Source organism: Aphelocoma coerulescens, chromosome 1 (genome assembly GCF_041296385.1).
Source record: "Aphelocoma coerulescens isolate FSJ_1873_10779 chromosome 1, UR_Acoe_1.0, whole genome shotgun sequence".
Lineage (NCBI taxonomy): Eukaryota > Metazoa > Chordata > Aves > Passeriformes > Corvidae > Aphelocoma > Aphelocoma coerulescens.
In genome coordinates, this window is record NC_091013.1 from 58,876,015 (window position 1) to 58,888,434 (window position 12,420).

The 12,420-nt window shown below is 34.8% G+C and overlaps 1 protein-coding gene across 2 annotated transcripts in view; it reads right to left on the reverse strand.

Annotated features, from left to right (window-relative positions):
- The window catches only part of TDRD3 (tudor domain containing 3), an 89,645-nt gene that overhangs the window by 24,332 nt on the left and 52,893 nt on the right, over window positions 1-12,420 (reverse strand). For both annotated transcript variants that reach the window (XM_069009450.1, XM_069009441.1), the window contains 5 exons: window positions 11,615-11,686; window positions 11,000-11,149; window positions 10,163-10,303; window positions 9,079-9,235; window positions 8,322-8,447 (listed from right to left, as the gene is read on the reverse strand). In XM_069009450.1, coding sequence (XP_068865551.1) covers window positions 8,322-8,447; window positions 9,079-9,235; window positions 10,163-10,303; window positions 11,000-11,149; window positions 11,615-11,686 — 646 coding nt within the window. The remainder of the gene's footprint in view (window positions 1-8,321; window positions 8,448-9,078; window positions 9,236-10,162; window positions 10,304-10,999; window positions 11,150-11,614; window positions 11,687-12,420) is intronic.

Genomic DNA, 12,420 nt, shown 5'->3' on the forward strand with positions numbered 1-12,420 from the left:
GTACTTAGAATCAAACCACCTATGAGCAAGAGAAAAGCTAGGCATAAATTTCCAGGAGATTGCTCGTTCCTCCCTATGGACATCAACAACTTACTTAAGTAAGAGCCACTTAAGACAGAAAAACAGAATTCCAAGATGGAGAAAGGAAGAGGGAAGAAAATGAGGAGGAAAAGGGAATACTTCTAATCTGAATAGAAACTTTCTGTAAAAAGACATTGTTAATAGCTATTCTGTATAAAAGAGAAAAGGCAAGAAATAGAAGCAATAAAATGAACACAGCTAGCAAAATGTAGATAATAGGAATAGTAGCAAAGCCCAGAATTCTGGAGACTCTTGATCAGTGAGCTGTAACAGGAACTCCTAGAAACAGAGACTAGACAGGAGTAAGGGAATAAAAGTAGGTATTTATTTGAAAGGCCTTCAAAGATCGTCTCTCCCTGGGGAGCCAGAGGCTATTGCCAAGATGGACCCCAAGATGGATGACAGGTCACGAGTTCTTCACACTTTTATAGATTTGGTTCATTTGCATATCAGTGTTGATGCTCCAATTAAAGCTTCAGTTTACTGATGTAATTACCCTCCACTTGCCCCCCTTAGAGGCCTTTTGGTTTATACTTTTTGGGCCCAGGACAGTCTGGGTGTCCTTGAGGAGCAGGCCCGTAGAGGCTTTGTTATGTCTACCTAGCATGAGAGAGCAGAAATTAACAGGCTACAAGAAACTTCAGAGTTACAGACTAGGCAGTACAGGATTTGAAAAATATAAAAGTTAAAACCTAAGGCATCATTCAAGCATCACCTTTAAGAGCTTCAACCAGAACTCTTAACTGATGGGAACAGAGACAAGATTATCATGAATATCACAAGAAAGAGGAAACATGCTATGGCCCACTGGAGAGGAAGGGAGCTGTGGGTATCTGTGAAATGTTTCATGGAATTATGAGCTTTTTAGGCAAACATGGAATGGGTTTTTAATGGGTTGTTTAAGTGAAGAGCAAAAGGAGGGAAGAAATAAAGATGAGCCGTGGGGAAAATAAAGAGGAAATTATATTAAATAGGAAAGCTGCAAGTAAGTAGGTTCCTGGTCAATACATTCCTGAATGTGATCACTGTAACCTGTCTCATCTCCTTATTAAATTCTCTTTCTAAGTTCACTGTTGTGTATGTCAGGGAACATGTTTTTAAACCTACTGGCAAATTTGAGGTAGGATAAGCTGGTAACTGGGACAAGGAAGACCTGGAAGCTGAATACTGGAGAGGCCATGGGTCTTGAAGGCCATCTACCAAGGAGACTCCAAATCTGGGCTCACATGGAGGCCAGGTAAGCACACTCATGTAACCCTCCTACCAGCTCCAGGCTGTACCAGTCAACAAGCTGGACAAGAGGTGTCTGAGGTGGGTACCAGAGGTCAGGGGTCTCCTGGCCAGAAGAGACTCACATGGGTGTGTACGTGTTGGTGGCTGGGTATGAGATCTGCTAGCAGACTTTAAAGCTCATGGAAAAGGACAACATAAACCCATTAGAGGGATTCATGTTTACATGAGCAATTCTGTGCCATGTGGATGGCTGGAAAGGTGTCATTCTCTTGCCTGTGTCCATGAGCCTGGTGTGTGAATGGGCCTGGTGGGACTGTGCACCCAGGTTCTCCTACATTCCTATGGGAAGAAATGTTACCACTAGAAACAATGAATGCTGATACCTAACAGCAAATGTATCAACTTTCATAATTACACACTAGATGGCAAGTTAAAATTAAAATGTAAATTTCACCTGGTTTATTTTTTTTTTAGAAAAATACTTTCAAGCATCACAGTATTATTAGTAGCTCACAGAATTTTTATCAATTTAATTTACTAAATTGCCTAATAAGAATCTAGCTCTATTTTTACATCTCTGATGTAGCATAACTTTTAGAAGTCACATTTGCTTTACTAAAATGACCTAGTGCTTTTATTTAACATGACATAAGCATACATGAGGTTTAGCATGAACATGATCTTGGTAAAAATACATCTCACTCTATCATTTATTACTTTGAAACCCATCACATTTTTAATGCACTAATATGTAAAAATATGCTACTCAGAAAGATACAAGAGTTTCATAAATATGCATTATCTTTTTAAAAATGCAAAGATGACTTTAAATCTTGTATAACTAATTTTTTTTTGTTAGAGTAAAACCTTTATAGCTAAAAGTACCTCTTTATTTCCTCTTTACAAACGAGACATGAAAATACTGTTTTTCTTTACTTTATATCTGTAACTTTTCACTAAGTATCTTCATTACACTTTTTCACTTCTGTATAACACCAATCTTATAGACTTCCTATCATCTAGAAAGATTTAGCTTCCTAATTAATTAATTAACAGTCTTTGTTCACAAGATTCTTAATTTATATCTCTTCTCTTCTGGTAGTAAAATGCTCAGGCTTCCACTCTTCCTATGCCCAACCTAAGCTCTTATGTCTATTCCTAATTTTAATTACATATGAAATGACTGAACAGTTTGATGACCCCTGAATGTTTACTCCCTTGTACATACCATTGAAGAAAAATGCATATAAAATGCTAACCTAATTCACTATAAATCATCTTATTTAATATTCTGTAACATTAAATCCATTAAATAAAAGTCATTTTTCCAACAGAAAAAAAGCAGGAGTGGGTTCATGACTAGATCTGGCATGGTAATGCTTTGCTAGGTGGCAGGATTTTAGACTTAGACTCAAAATGTTTCCCCTTGAAGGCTGTCCTTTGCCCTTTTTCTAAATGAATAAACATTTCCTGAGCTGAGATGGGTAGTGACAGTACTTAGTACATACAAGGACTCTATACCACACAAAAGCATGCAAAGCAGTTACAGTTTAGTTAAAGCCTCCAGGAAAAACCAGAACGCAGACACATTCTTCTATAATTCAAAAAAGTTACTGAAATTTCTATCCAATTTCATAGCATGTAATTGTCTACCCAACATAATTTGATCATAACATAAAAGCAACAAGCTGATTTGAAAGTGTGTTGCATCCTTCAATTACAGATTTTTATTTTTTTTAACTAGTAGTGGAAAGTTAAAATAATACTACGTGTTAAACAGCAGGTAAAGTGACTAGAAAATTTCAAAACCATAAACACGGGTATTTTTTTCTAGGTCTCTTCACTGTGACATACAAAGGCTGACACAAAACACCTGACATTTTTTAGTCTAACCTTAAGGTATGCAAAATCCAATAAACTTATGTTTTCTACAGAGGTGCAGTTCTTGTGCTAAAAGCTTCCCTAGGGACTGCATCATACATGGCAGCCTTGAATGAGCAGGACACATTAATTGATTGTTTGACATTCAAGCATAAATCACTCACAAATGGAAACTGCCAAGTAACAGTAAATGTTACTTTGTCAACAGTAGTCAACAAAAAAAGCCAGGAGATGAAAATAGTACTGGTTCTTCGTGTATTTGTGCTGTCTGGCCTGATCACCAAAAAAGCCAAAGGAATTCTAAAGATTCTTTATGAGAAATAGGGATCAACACAAGCATCAAGGGATCCCATTCACAGATTGTCTACCATAACTGCTTCTACTTCCTGTCCCAACTCCAACAAACCATTAGCAACTGCTCCCAGAAAAGTAATCCTTCCTCCAGGGCTATAACAAATACTAATTTGGCATTTAGCATGAAGATTTAGTCAGCTACTCTCAAACGGTGAGATGGGTTAAGTCATCATTGTTGTAACCAGAGGTTTGGGAACACAGTCTGGAAAAAATAGTTCAAAATTAATGATAAGGTTCTTGTCATCTACTGGGGTCAGTTTGGAACCCTCGCTCACTTACGTTATTCATTTTGGCTTTTGTATGTGATGACGCAAGAAGATCATACAGGACCAATCACATTCCCCTGATTACAAGAAACCAGCAGGACCTGCTGCACTTGGAAATCCCAGCCAACACAATTTATAAAGTACTGCTCAATGCACAATGGAATTTAAAGAGTACGGCTTCCTGTGGTCCTCTCCTGTGGATTTTATCACGTTTAATAATGTGGTTAAATTCAAAGACCATGGCCCTTCCCACACTGGTGTCAATGTTTTGGGTTTCTCCTCTCAAAAGGAATAATATTTTTATGTAACTGTATGGAAGTATATCTTTGAGACAGCTACCCCCAGGGCATGTTCTATCTTGTACTGGCCAAAAGATTAAAAAATTAGAAGCAAATTAGTTATACATTTGCACACACTTCATGGCATGAAGTAAAATTCCCATTATTCAATAGCTTTGACAAGTTAAATAAATATCAATATAATTCTTTCTAAAATGTAGCAACACTGAGGAATGGGGACCTGAGTGCATGTTTCTGTTGAAATAAAACAAATACAACCTGAGGAGAAGAGTGATAATAAAGAAGTGGACAAAAAAAATCCAAAACATTCTGCTGTTGTATTCACTACAAACTTTAACTAACAGGATTAAAGGACTGGAACAAAAACTGATAATTTTTTTATTATTCTTTAAAATGTATGAAATTTACTATATTTTTCTCTTTTATATTTAAAGAGAAAATACAAGTACAAGCCTTGTAACATATATCATCAGTGCTAACATACCAATACAACAAATACATGATTTTCTTGATAGTCACAATTAGCTCTGACTGAAGTTCAATTTTTAGAAGTAAAGCTGAATAAGAAATATGACTATTATTCAATTTGGATCTCATGTCAATAACATTCCGTGTTTGTTGAAAACATGGCTACTACATGGCAGATTTCAAATGTCACAAATTTCTTTTAACTCCAAAAAGTCAGACTCTTTTTTTCCCCTCCAAGCGCCCTTGCTCCCAGATATTCAAATAAATTGTGTGACCACAAAATGAAACAAATATTTTTGAATTACACTGTATTGCATTACCAATTTATTTCAAAATTTAATTTATTTGGGACTATATAAAGAATAATGTTCATTATTCCTTAATACTACAGCCAGAGCCCTTGTATTGTCTTATTCTTTCTGATAATCCTTGTGTTTACTTATTTAAGCTGGCAAAGATAGATGAGTTGTTCCTCATAACAAAAGAAAACAATAAGGAGATTAATGGAAAAAAATCTTTTGTGTTCAGTAGCAGAAATTATCCGGGTGCAAGCATAGGCAGCTAATTGAAAGCAATTTTGTCTACTATTTGTGTTATCTCTTGCAGTCAGGAGGCTTCTCTTCCCAAAATTCAAACTACTTAATTTCAACACAGAAATACTTTCGTAGGTGCCACCAGCCATTCACAGTTGAAAATAAATAAATAAATAAATAAATAAATAAACATGCAGTTTAATGCTAAGGATATGTTTGTTTTAATTCTTTGCATTTCATTTAAATAAAGTGTGTTTACAGTATGCTGTGTTTCACAATAAAAGAGCTAGCAGATCATGGAGTCAGGTATTTAATACTTTTAACAGCCATAATTACTTAAAACAATATTTCATTAACTGAAGAAAGGTGATCAAACATAAAAATCCCATCACAAACACCACTTACGGGGCAAAAGACTAACATGCTTTCTTATAACTAATATGTACTTTTAAAAAAAAGAAACACCAAACAACAAGAAAACTAATGTGCTGTCCTATCTTTTAAAAGGAATATAAGTACCTCCTAAAAAAATACAGAGGTGTTTCAATTCATAAATGTTTTTCTACTTGGTCTAAATGCAAGATGAAAAGGTACCAAATCAAAGAAAAATATTCAACAACAGTACCGCAGTTCCTGTTCAGCAATAGAACCACCAAGCCAGAAGTGAATGTAGAAATTCTCTACACTACTAAGGTTTCAGGCGCAATTAAACACAGTAGATAAGAAAAACAAGGAGGGATACACAAGGCAAATCAATCCTCTGTGTACTTGAAAAGAGAAACAGTTCTTCTTTTCAGATACTTTCTCTCCCCCGATCATAAAAGATTTTGAAGAAAATTTGGTGTAGCACAGGATTAAAAAATATTTCGTTCAGTTCAGCAAAACTGCCTTTTGTTTTTTGGATTTTACATTGACTCTCAGTCATTTAGAAGGAATTACACTGTCTGAAGCACATAGGACTTTACTGCTTGCAATAATGATAAATACAGACATTCTGCTACATTCATCTGCTCCTGGTCATATGCTAACATGTAATAGTAGAGGTGTGCTCATTTATTCAAAACCACTGTCCCTATACAAATCCCTTTCTCTCTGAATACCTAAAAAACAATAAAAGATTTTAGAGACCATACAGGACAGCAAGGTGCCAGAAATACTACAGAACAATCTACCTTCTTTTATATGTAGTATAGTACAGTGTTTTGTGAATATAAATGGAGAAAAACCTGCCAGCCTGGGTGCTCCTTAGTGTATTACTTGCAGGAAAATCAATGAAGATATATTCTTGGCTATGTAACATTACATATTTGAGTTGTTTCGATCAGTTTCTCCAATGTGCCTTTCATTTCTGACCAATACTTTTCTAATTCTAAGTGAAACTACATGTCTCTACTGCTCACAGCTGACAAGATCAAATGAAATTTAAGAGGTACTAGTAATATATATATATCCTGTTTTCTGCAGACATTTGGATGCAGACTTCGTGACTGAAGAGATCACAGTCCTAAGTATGGTCACTGCAGATAGATCACTCTGCAAATACTTTTAAAACTCTTGTCATCTCAGTTTGAATGGAACTTAAGACAAGTAATAATTAAGAATTTAACCAAAATTATTTTCAAAGGCAAAGGCAGTAAAATGGCAGAAAATTAAATTTCAATATATGATTTTAAGGATGTATTTGAATTCATCAGACTGCAGAGCTTATCTCAAATTTGGCAAGGAAAAAAGCACTTTTAAATGTAAAAAATACATATGCCTACGTATTTCTTGAAAAAATCCATTTAAAAGACTCTGCAAGCAAAAGTAAAACCTGGCATAGAAACAGAGATGCAATCCTGTGGGCTATACACACTCAGTAAGGAAAATAAAAGCTAAGAACATGAAACTAAGCAACCACTTCAAAGCCTTACAAATTACAAAGTACAACATCTACTTTTTTTTTCAAAAGGAAAAAAAAGGCAAAAAGATTGAAAGGAATTTCACAAAATAATCAGAACACTTTCTGAACTCTTCAAAAATGCTAACAAGTTGGGTTTGGGTTTTTTTCAGGAAAGCAGTTCAGGAATAGTACACTGGATTACATATTGATCACTCAGATAAAGGGAGAAAAACCAACATAGTGATAAAAAAACCAAAAACCCCATTTATTGTGCTAAGAAATATGCCAGAACCTTTGGTAACTGAAGGAGTACTAAACCTTTAAAAAGTTTTAATAGAATTATGGTTTTTTTCTTATGACATTTATGGAATCTTTTTATTTTTATTTAAGAGGAAAAAACCTCATAAAAGTGATGCATATTTACCTTTAAAACACAATATTGAAGGTTATAAACTGAAGTAAATATAACAAATAGATCTATTTTTTTACTCACATAACACTATGCTTTATTGTTTACATACATGTACTAAATCCAAAGGATCATTTAAGTCTCCCTAAGCAATCAATACTATCATTTTAAAAGAAGCAATTCACTCATTTCACAAGTCTTGCTAAACTACTATTACTTACTTACTACGAAATCACTGACAATAAGAAATACATATAACCCACAGGGATTATTTCTTATATTTTCCTTTAAATGTGTTTCAGTCAAACATAAAAGCCTTCTGTAATATCTCAATATAAGCACAAAATGTATCCATATAAAAAGCAATGTTTGCAATGTAAGCAAAAAACACTACCACTGTTTTCATTTCTGTTCACTGTAAAAAATCTAACACATCTTTGGTAAGTAAAATGAGGTGCCAAGAAATATCTCAAACATCATTCCCTCTACCTGCTTTCTGAAAATGTGATTATACTCATTACCTGAACAGTTTACAAAATTGTATCAGCTAATGCAGAATGCTGGTGTATTTGAAAGGTATTTTCTTTAAATATTTTAGATTTCTGATAAATACAGTGAAGACTTATGATATCATGAGTGAAGACTCATGATTCAGGAAGAATCCAATCAGATTAACAAACTGTGATTTACATCATTTTATTTCAAATTACTGACTTTTAGACATCTAACCACCACAGAGCAATTTATTTGACCTTTCTTCAAAGGAGAGGAACAATTCTTCAAGTACTCTTTTTTTTTTAAATGACTGACTGTGGATGAAGTTCTAGGAATCAACTTTTAGATGATAGTTAGGAAAAAGAATTCTACCAACACTGTCCAACATTTGTTCCAGATACATTAATTTCAGTAACTCACCCTCTACTGTTAGAGTACCCATTTTGGATTCCAAGAAGTCAAACAGTGTGCTTGGAGCAGATGGTCTGGTATTTCCTAGCTCTTCTTCATCTTCAGGTCTTATTCGGCCTCGGCCCTTCCCCTTACCTGTAAGCATTAAAGGATTTTTGTGAATAGGGAATAAAAAAATAAAAAACCATATACACTCCTTCTTTTGATTTACAAAATGTTTGTATTTTCTGTTTTCAAAAAATTCTGCCACAGAAAGGCAGTGACAGGACAAGGGAGAACAATTTTAAACTAAAAACTGGAAAGGTTAAGATTAGATGTGAGGAAAAAATTCTTGACTATGAGGGTGATGAGGCACTGGAACAGGTTGTCCATACAAGCTGTGGATGCTCCATCCCTGGAAGTGTTCAAGGCCAGGTTGGATGGGGGCCTGAGCAACTGGTCTAGAGGGTGGCCTCTCTGTCTGGGGGGTGGGGGAGGTGGAACAAGATGATCTTTAAGGTCCCTTCCAAACCACGTCCTTCTGTGATTCCAGGATTCATGTTTCCCATTAAAGGGTAATTAAATATTTGACTTCCAATTCAAAAATTTTCACAATAATGTAATACACAGAGGCCTTTCTTAGGGATTTGCTTTCAGGTTTGCAATGCATTCTAACTTCCAGGAAAAAAACATGCAGATATGCCCTTCTATAACTACATTAGTAATCTACCATACACAAATTCCTTGGCTTGTAAACAGTTTCAAAGCATCTCTTTGCAAGCTTTACCTCTAGGTGGTGGTCCCTGAATGGGTTTCTGTTTACTGTTGTTCAGAAGAAAATTTAATGCTGCCTCTAGGCTGTTACTGTTATCCATAAGAGCCTGTCTTGCTGCTTCCTTGCTAAAACCCATCTCTGTTATGTGTTTTAGAGCCTTTTCATCAACCTGAAATAAAAGGTACACACAGAAGTAATAAATAGAATACTCTATAAACTCACCAGATTTTCTATTAATTTTTCTTTAGTTTTTAATTGAAACAATATTTCTAGTTTAATTGATTATAAATATTTCAGTTTTATATAAAATCTTCGCATACAATCTCAAAAGAACCAGCTAATCAAAGGGTTTTTTATCAGTAGTATCGTTTTTAATTCATTAGTTTTCAGTTATACTATTACATGCTTTCAAGCACAAATGTTCCTACTCTGTATTAAAACTAAAAGAAATATCTCAAAATAATATCAAAACTAGCCATCTGTTCCTGTTGGAACCCTTTCACAACTTTTACAGACAATACAAAACCCAGTTACATCTTAAACATGGAAAAAATATAATTGGCTAGAGGTTTTGCAGAAGAAAGCAAAGAAATACAAACAATTTACTTCTGCAGAAATACAGGCTCCGTTATTCCAAACTGTATAGAGCTTGGCAAAGCCGGAATCACAAAGCATTACATACAGAAAATAACCTTGCACCTGCACCAAAATTATACCAGTTACCCATCTACTTCAATAGCTGCAATCAAAAACATTCTTAACAGGAATCCCATGGATATAGCATTGTGTCTATAGGTTCAAAAATAGCGATATCAAGACCCTACAAAAAAATCACAAAACCTCAAGCCTAATGGAATCTAACCTCTAAGGCACATATTTAAATTTTACTGGATAAATACTTAGCCCAGAATCACAGTGAAACTCATAATCATCTCAGTAAGGTACAAAAGCACCATAAGTATTCTAAGCAGACATCTAAAATTAATTGCAAGGAAAGTCAGCATTCCTCGAGGTATTTTGATTTTATTCTTGTTATATTTGGGGTTTTGTTTTTAATATTATACATTTAAGATTCCATTTAAGTCTTCTACCTTACCAGCTCTCGGTAGACACCTTCATTCTTCCCCTCTGGTTTTGCTATCTTCTCTTTCTGGAACAGTTCCCTGTTTCGATTTCCTCCAGCACTCACACTGAGATTGCTTCTGCTACTACCACCACCTCCTCCAAATGTTTTGGTCTTTAGATAAGCACAAAAATAACATTTCAGCAAACAGAATTTATGAAAATAAGCCTCAATATTTAGCTAGTAGAAAAAGTGCAGTACTTTTGTTGCAGTGGTATTTTTTTTGATTATGCTCTGGGTCAACAAATAAAGCACTAATTTAAATACACACAGAAAAAGATTAATTTATTAGTTCGGGATTTTTTTTTCCCCTGTGCCCAAAAGAGGCTGTAAAAAAGGTACATAATTATAGTTTTTACGACTTACTAAATTTGAGAAATAAGCTAAAAAGAAGACCAAAGGAGAACATATAAACCTGACACATTGGAACTAAATTTCCTAGCTACTTTTTCAGACTGAGTTCAGGGAATCATGGGGGTTTTGAGAGTTTAAAAAAGCAGATGAAAATTGATAACCTGCATTAATTAGCTAAATCTTATTAGTGAAATTGCAAATCCCTCATTTTTTAGTAGTGGTAACAAAATCATATCTACAATAAAACATTATGATACATTTATTAGCTTTATTAAAATAAGATCATAGCCATCAATCCAAAAGGACTCTAATTCTGATTCATCTTTTTAAAGATAGAGTAGTAGAATTATAAGCAGGCAAATTTCAGAAAGCATTTGTCATTTAAGAGAGAAATAGCTAAAATAACAGAAAAGATCAATCACAGTCAGTAAAATATTGTAACACATGCATTGTAACCTCTTTGCTCTTTGCTACTTCTGCAATAGCAGCTGTTCTCTGCTTTTCAAATTCATCATTGTCCGCAACAGTTTTTACAGTATTTGTCATTTGCAGAGTCTTTCTGCGATCAAGGTCTCTGCTATCCACTTGCACATGAGATGCACATTTCTGAAAATGCAAAAGAAATTTTTAATTAACTCTTCTGCCTACTCTCATTTGAGAAAGACCAAAGTATTATTCCATTAGAGTAGAAGACTCTCAGATAAAGACTATTATCATGTAGCTAAGACATCATTATGAAATCATGATGGTTCTTGGAAAGCTGATGATCCTTGCCAAATTCTTTGGTATTTAAGAAGGGACTGCATTAGTGCCTACAAAGTCTGACCAGCACAATCAAAGGCTCCACACACTAAATAAAGTTAAGTTTGAAATTGAGAGGAAAAATGTTACTGGAAACTGGCACAACAAAGACACAGGATTAACACAGTTTTGGGGGTTTTTTTAACAGGCACATTTTTGATATCCAAGTTATCAAGATCGAAGGTGTTTTGATTGCCTTTACCTAACTGGAACAAGGTACCTAGATATCATAATAGAGGTACTTTTATGAAGTGACAAAGTACACTATACCTGCCCAAAAGGTACAAAAGGAGGAGGACCGCCTTCTGTTCCAATGTTACTCCTATTGTGTTTTGCCAAACTCTGTAAAAAAATATTTGATAATTAATAAATTGCAAACAGAAATCAGATTATATAAATGTCTCTATTTCAGAAAGTATATGAAACTTGCAAGATGGACATTTTAAGCATAAAAAAAAATCATATTTTTAAATCTTGGGTCACATAAGTTAAGAAGAAGGTTGGAGGAGAGGCAGAGAAACAAAGAAAACTATGCATTTTTTTATAATCACTAAGGCAATACATAGAGCAAACATAGAAAATTCAGTTATACACCAAAATCTACACTAATAGAACAAAGCAGCACACAAATAGGCAGCAGATGTTTCTTTATACAGAATCCAATGAACTTGCTGCCAGTAGAGATTGTAAAGGCATACAGCATGTTTAAAAAGGGATTGGACCAATTTAGCCCAGAGAAGTGAAGGTTTAGGGGGACCTTAGCAATCTACATGATGGAGACAGGCTCTTTTCAGTGGTGCCCAGTAAGATGACAAAGACAGTGGGCAGAAACTGAAACAGGAGATTCCCTCCATCACAAAACACTTTTTTGACTCTGAGGGTGACTGAGACAGGGAGGCTGGAAAGTACTCATCCTTGGAGATACTCAAAAGCTGCCAGGACACTGTCCTGGACAATTGGCTCTAGGTGGCCTTGATTGAGCCAGATGACCTCCATCCTCAACCATTTTGTGAAATTCATGATCCCATGCATAAGCAAACACAGAAAGTATTAGTCAGAATTGTAGCCCCTGATAC